The following is a 7,500-nucleotide window of genomic DNA, read 5'->3' as shown; positions in this document are numbered from 1 at the left end:
TCAACAAGTTAACAAAAGAAGACACTTGACAGATGCTGGGTGGAAAACGTGTAATTTGTAAGAGAGGCCTTTAGAACACAGGCGTGCCCCATGAAGGTGTAATTTTTGGAGTTTGGCAAGTCAGCATCCTCATTTCCAACCTGGCAGGACACAAGGGGGCCCTTCTTCCTTATTCTTCTATCTTGTGGCTTGCTTTTCTCCTGGGGGAACAAGCCCTGGGGGGTTGGGGGGGGATTCTCCATTCTCACGAGTTAATGGAAATGGTGCTTGAGGACTGGTGGGCAGTTATAAGAAAAAGCCAAGCAATTTCTTTCTCTTCGCTAGGAACCCGGCAAAACCAGTTATCTTGTTTGATTTATGAGGACTGGTTATTTTATCTACAGGTAGAATTAAAACAAAGTTACCTTTCTTTCTGCGCTGTAGGCAAACCTGTCCCTGGCTATAATGGACATAAATGGGCTTTATTAATCAACTACCCCATCTTCTAATAGCTGCTGAGTTAGCTGCCTAGAAGTTCTTTAAGTCACCCATGCATCGGGTACCTTGTCTGTGGGCCTTTTCACTCTAAGAGAGTCATGTGTAGCAGAGAGTCATATCTAATGAACTCCATAATACTTTTAGGTTTTTCTGGGGAATTGTAAATGGATATACAAAGCTAGCAGATGGTTTTATAAATATCTTCAGAAGAAACAAAAAGAGAGTTGACCCATCAGGACCTTTTGGTCCTTCAGTAAGTATTACATACAGGCAATCAATATACAGAGCACTGTAGACCTTTCTTTTTTGTTATTATTGTGTCTGAAAATAGCACAAATTAAACCACATTAAAACATTATGTCTGCACAGTAGATGTGACCATGAAGGACCATTTTCCCCCTACAGCTTCAACATAGAGATTGTATTTAATCTAAAAGGTAACTGTATTTTATACCTAGGCTTTTATATTTAATTTATAGTTGCTACATATGTATGGTTGGCTTCCTTTTAAAATTCTATACATTGATTATTTCATTTTGTTCATAATAGAAAATGATGTTCAAGCCTTTGACACCTCTGTCCAGATTGCCTACAAATATGTTAACTTGAACAAGGGATACTACAAAGTATTGAAGAGAAAAGGAAAAGCCACTAAAAGTCTATCTGGGGTAGGATTGTATCACATCCCTTCAACTTTTCAAGGGATAACAACCTTTACAAAAGCAAAGGATGAACACCCTTCAGAGCCCTTAGGTGGAGGTGGGAGATCATTGTCTGTCAGACTTCAGACAAGCCACAGCTGACTTTTTAATGAGGCTGCAAATGCTCCCTTCCATACACACTGACCTTTGAGATGATTTTAAACCTTGCTGACCTTTTCTGCACACAAGACCACTTCCCCCAAACTGCACAGAGCCTACAACTGCACCTGGACATCTTCTTACAACAGGCTGTGCCTTCTGCAAGCACCCAACCATAATCCCTCACTAACAAGTGATGGAATAGTATACACTAAGTCCTCGTCTGCAATTCAGAACTCAGTGTTCAGTATGGACCTGGGAACGTTGTGAGGAGGAGCATTTCCACTTTCCATAGGTGAGCAACACTGACCTGCCATGTTTTGTCCATGGTGATGTTCTGCCCACAATGGTGGGGCCAAGGAGTGTGAACTTAACCTTTTGAAACTAAGAACCAAAATAAGTCTTCCCTCTCCTTGAAGTTGATTTTTTTTTTTTTTTTTTTGTGCATTGTGTCACAGTGGCTGAGAGATGAATCTTAAGCTGCAGATCTGCTCTGGACCTTTGGCAGCCAGCTTCTAAGAAAGCCCTCCATTTTTTTTTTTCCCATCTGGTATTCACAACCTAATATTATCCCCTTGTATGTCATACCATCCTGGCTCTCTCATAAATAAATAAAGCACAATAGTTTATTGCCACCAGAAAAAAAACTAACAAACAAACAAAAACAAAAAAAACAAAAAACAAATGAAGTACAGTGATACAGCCAAGACTTAAGAATCATGATGATATAGGTAATCTTGAGAGTTGGTTTCAAGAACAAAGAGTCAGTTATTTGAAATCATAAAAGCATGATGTCATTACTATCCTTTTTGAGTTTTAATTGCCTCCTTGTTGTAAAACTATCAAGGACGTCTTGAAAATTGCTTGTGGAGCTGGCATGATGACTCAGCAATTAATTGCAGGAACTCTGGGTTCAGTTCCCAGAACCTTCAGGATGGTTTCTGATAAACTGTATGTAACTCCAGGTCCATGTGGTGGTTATATGGTCTGTTTTTGTCTCTGCAAACTTCTGTACATGTGGACACAAAGTCAAACCCATACCCATTGAGTAAATAAATGTAAATAAATCTTTTAAAAAACAATTGTTTGCATTTATTTTTCCTGAGTGATGATCCTATGTTGCTCTAAATAAATGTACTTCTCCTAGAACTTGGTTGGGTTGGTTTTGTTCTAAGGTGACAGCTTTAAGTCACAAAATTTCATTTAACTGTCTGTTTTCCCCATGTACCAAATGGACCATGAACACATAGTTCAAGAATGTTGGTATAACATTGGCTGTCAATCCTTGATTTAGTTGCTCAACTCTTTCTCTATTTAGTCATAATTGATAACTGTGCTAGTAAATTTGTACTCTCCCCTCAAGGGTAACAGAAAACGTATGGATGGTCTGGGGAAGAATATGTAATATTTTTCTCTCCCATGTTTTGTTTTTGTCTTTTTGATAGATCACTTATTACCCTTTGATTTAAAGGATTTTTTTTTCTTAATTTGTGTTTTAGATAGAACTATTAAATCTCACATATAACTAATATTCTTTCTTTGGGCATGTTCACAACTTATCCTATAAACAGACTTTTCTTTTAAGCACGTTTAGTAAGATTTTGTTTCCTATAGCCTTGTGTAAAATGATCCAGTTTTAATAAAGAAAAATATTTTCCATTTGAAATTTTCCATGCCCTGATACTCTGTGAGTTCCACTTGATATCCTCCACCTTCAACACTTGAAATGTGAACCTTTCTTCTCTTCAAAACCAGCTTTTAGAATCTTGCTGGTGTTCTGAGTGGCATCTGTACTAAAGTGCAACTCGGTAAGACTACTTCCTTCTCGACAGTTTCCATTCCACATGCTTAAGATGGAAGACCAGACTTTGAAGATGGTCCCTTCTGATGGTCACCTTGATCCTTTTGCTGCTTCCTCAGGTCTTCTAGTGTGGCCAGGCCTTGAGAACATGCTCTCTGGAGATTGATTCTGCAGGGATGTGGTGGGACCAAGGTTGACAAGCAATGAAGCTTACTCTTTTCTCCATGATTCCTGCACTTGTCATTAAGGATTCCTGATTAAGCACTGGAAGACCAGAGTGGGGGCACACAACTGCTATATAAGTGGGAGGAGAGATGTTTATTTTGAACTTTGCTCACAAATCCATTTAATTAACATTCTAAAGTATGTGTTGGGGGGAGGCAGTCTTTTCTCCATCCACATCCTTTTCCTTTCTTCTTCCTGTCCCTCTCTCTTTATGTCTCCCATCCCATTCCTCTCTTTGCCCTTCCTGTCCCTCCTCCTCTTCCACTTTCTCATCATCTCCCTTTTCCTCCTTTTCTCTTCCCCTCCATCTTCTCTTTCTCCTCTTAACCATTCTTTGGCTTCGGTGTTCCTCCCCTTCACATCTTCTCTCTCCCCGTCACTCCTTCCCTTGATTGGTGACCTACAGACCTGCACTGAGCATGAGTAAAGCCTATGATGTATGGTATGACACACTATGATATCAACTTAGCATTAGTAGACTATAATTTCTCATGATTGACAAAAGGAAAATAAGCACCAGCTAGACTCTGTTCACATCCCACAAAGGAATTGTATCAGATGGCTTCCTGTCTAAGAGGAAGTTCTCTGATTTCCATGATTAGATAATAGTCACTTGATATGGTCTTACTGACCTGGAAGGTGCTGACCCCTTCAGTGACTCGGATAGCTAACCCTCTATATTGATCATCTTTCCCAGCCTCCTGATCTTACCACTCAATGCTTTATGCTTTCCACCCAACTATGAATTATTGCTTGAATTTGCTTTTTTTATTTGAGAGATAAATTAAAAAGTGGCACTTTTACAATAAAGGAAACTGCCTGTGGTTTCTATTCTCTATATAGTTGTATCTTTTTTTTATTACATGCCTGCTTTTTACTGAACCCCAATCTCATATTCAGGTTGGACATTGTTGGGGGTGTTATATATTTATTACTGTTATCTTAGACAGTGAAGGGTTTGTCTTTGTTACCAGGCATTTTGGATACAAATTAATTATGTTATGAAAGCAGTTTCAATCAACTTTATCAAATAAAAAATCATAAACATAAGTTACATTCATAGGCTTTTGTCAGTGTTCCAATCTACTCATCTAGCATCAGGGAGATAATGTTTTCTGTTTTATTCTATTGTGTTTGTCTATTGTTTCATATGTGACGTTAGGAATCATGGTATTGAAAGTATTTGTGGCAAAGAAGATTGCTTCCCACTCTTACTGTTTTCAACTAGCTTCATGATGGGAGTATGTGAAGAAGCCTCTATTAGTATTGAAACAATTCTATTGTCTTTAAAATCTTTAAGATGCAAGCATTTGCTTCAATCTCTGTCAAATTAGATAGTATTTACTTGCTGATTAAATCAGCTACTGCTGAGAGTTTTGGTTATTTTGCATGGCAAGGTAAACAGCTTTTAAAAATTATTTTTTTGTGTTCTCACAAAGGTTTCTGCCCTGATAATTTTACCTTAACTATTGGCACTGGCTTACTAAGTCCACCATACTGGAAGCCAAAAGTCCCAGGCAGGTCAGGTATGAGTGACATTTCTTTCTTCTGAGGACTAGGAATATCTATTCCAGTCTGTTGCCCTGCTAAGTGGATTCTGCTCTTCTCCTGCTGTGTAGGTGTGTCCTTCCCCGCACCCTGGTATATGGATGGCTGTTTGTCCCCTGTCCCTATTCACCTTTTGTTGCCACTGTACACTTTTGTCTCTGTGACCAAATTTCCTTTTTATTTAAAATGAGAACATTGGGTTAAGGCTCATCCTAATTGATTTCGCCGATAACAACCCCTTGTTCAAATATGGTCACACTATAAACTTGGGATAGGGTATAGTAGATCTTCAACAAATAATAGGGCTCGTGGAAGAGAAGAGTTCACCCGATATAACACTGTTGTTATTCAAATCCCACAAAATTGAATGTGATTCTCCACTAGCTCATCCTACCATCTTCTCTGTATTCTTTATTATTATTATTATTATTATTATTATTATTATTTTACTGATTTACATTTCAAAAGCTATCTCCCTTCCTGGTCCTCCTTCCTTGAGTCCCCCCACCCTATTTCCCATACTGTCACCTCTAAGAGGGTGGTTTCCCACCCACCCCTCTAGCCAACACCTTCTCTAAGAAACCAAGCCTCCACAGGACCAAGCATATCCCCTCCCACTGAGGCCAGACAAGTCAGTCCTCTGCTACATATATAGTGGAATCCAAAAGCCGCCCATGTATGCTATTTGGTTGGTGGTTTACTCCTTGGGAGTTCTGCGGAATCCAGTTAGTTGATACTGTTATTCTTCCTATGAGATTACAAATCCCCTTCAGCTCCTTCAGTCCTCCTGCTAACTCTTCCATAGGGGTCCCCAGGTTCAGTCCAATGGTTGCATGTGAGTAATTGCATCTGTCTCAGTAAGGTGGTGTTAGAGCCTCTCAGAGGACAGCTATGCCAGGCTCCTGTCTGCAAGGACGTCTTGGCATCAGCAATAATGTCTGCGTTTGGTGTCTGCACATGGGATGGATCCCAACTTAAGGATGTTTCTGGATCACCTTTCCTTCAGTCTCTGCTCTATTTTTTGTCCCTGCATTTCCTTTAGACAGGAACAATTCTGGGTGAAAAATTTTGAGATGGGTGGGTGGCCGACCACATACTTCAACCAGGGCCCATGTCTATCTACTGAAGGTGGTCCCTTCATGTTCCATCTCCTCACTATTGGCTAATGTCATCACCATTGGGTCCAGGGAGCCTTTTGTATCCCTGGTGTCTGGGACTTTCTACTGGTTCCCCCTTGTCCTCCACCCAACACTGCTGCAAATTTCTATCCATTCTCCTGGCCCCCTGGGCTTCTCTCCTGTCTCCCACATAACTGATCCTTCCCCACCCTTTTCCTTCCTCCTCCCATCTCTCATCTAGGTTTCTCCCTCCCTCTGCCTCCTGTGGTTATTTTGTTCCCCCTTCTAAGTAGGATTGAAGCATCTACACTTGGGCCTTCCTTCTTGTTAAGCTTCATATGGCCTGTGAGCTGTACTATGGATATTCTGAACTTTTGGGCTAATATTCAGTTGTTAGTGAGTACATACCATGCATATCCTTTTGAGTTTAAGATACCTCACTCAGGATGATACTTTCTAGTTACATCCATTTGCATGCAAAATTCATGATTTCTCATTTTCAATAGCTGAGTAGTATTCCATTGTATAAACGAACCACATTTTCTGTATCCATTTTTCTATTGAGAACATCTGGGATGTTTCCCACTTCTGGCTATCAGGAATAAAGCTGCTATGAACATAGTGGAGCATATGTCCTTGTGATATGATGAAGCATCTTTTGGGTATATGCCCAGGAGTGGTATAGCTAGTTCTTCAAGTAGAACTATTTCTAATATTCTTTTTTTTCTTTTTTTTCCATTTTTTATTAGGTATTTACTTCATTTACATTTAAAATGCTATTAAGAAAGTCCCTTATACCCTCCCCCACCCTGCTCCCCTACCCACCCACTCCTACTTCTTGACCCTGGTATTTCCCCTGTACTGGGGCATATAAAGTTTGCAATACCAAGGGGCCTCTCTTCCCAATGATGGCCGACTAGGCCATCTTCTGCTATATATGCAGCTAGAGACAGGAGCTCTGGGGGTACTGGTTAGCTGATATTGTTGTTCCACCTATAGGGTTGGAGACCCCTTCAGCTCTTTGGGTACCTTCTCTAATTCCTCCATTGGGGGCCCTGTGCTCCATCCAATAGCTGACAGTAAGCATCCACTTCTGTGTTTGCCAGGCACTGGCATAGCCTCACAAGAGACAGCTATATCAGCATCCTTTCAGCAAAATCTTGCTGACGTATGCAATGGTGTCTGCATTTGGTGGCTGATTATGGGATGGACCCCCAGGTGGGGCAGTCTCTGGAGGGTCCATCCTTTCATCTCAGCTCCAAACTTGATCTCTGTAACTCCTTCCATGTGTGTTTTGTTCCCAATTCTAAGAAGGAGCGAAGTGTCCACGCTTTGGTCTTCATTCTTCTTGAGTTTCATGTGTTTTGCAAATTGTATCTTGAGTATTCTAAGTTTCTGGGCTAATATCCACTTATCAGTGAGTGCATATCTAAGGAGTTCTTTTGTGATTGGGTTACCTCACTCAGGATGATGCCCTCCAGGTCCATCCATTTGCCTAGGAATTTCATAAATTCATTCTTTTTAATAGCTG

General features: G+C 40.4%; 1 protein-coding gene across 2 annotated transcripts in view; it reads left to right on the top strand.

The window, feature by feature from the left end:
- Positions 1–7,500, top strand: part of Rsu1 (Ras suppressor protein 1) — a 188,558-nt gene that overhangs the window by 104,264 nt on the left and 76,794 nt on the right. The window contains exon 9 of one of the 2 annotated variants that reach the window (XM_021149446.2): positions 1,027–2,633. The exons of the other annotated variant lie outside the window; for it this stretch is intronic. Within the exon in view, the coding sequence (XP_021005105.1) occupies position 1,027 (1 nt within the window). The 3' untranslated portion in view covers positions 1,028–2,633. Of the gene's footprint in view, positions 1–1,026; positions 2,634–7,500 lie in introns of those variants that run through there. 2 annotated transcript variants of the gene reach the window in all.

This window comes from Mus caroli, chromosome 2 (genome assembly GCF_900094665.2).
Source record: "Mus caroli chromosome 2, CAROLI_EIJ_v1.1, whole genome shotgun sequence".
In the NCBI taxonomy this organism is placed as follows: domain Eukaryota; kingdom Metazoa; phylum Chordata; class Mammalia; order Rodentia; family Muridae; genus Mus; species Mus caroli.
The sequence above is the reverse complement of the archived record's forward strand: the minus strand, read 5'-3'. Positions and strand labels throughout refer to the sequence as shown.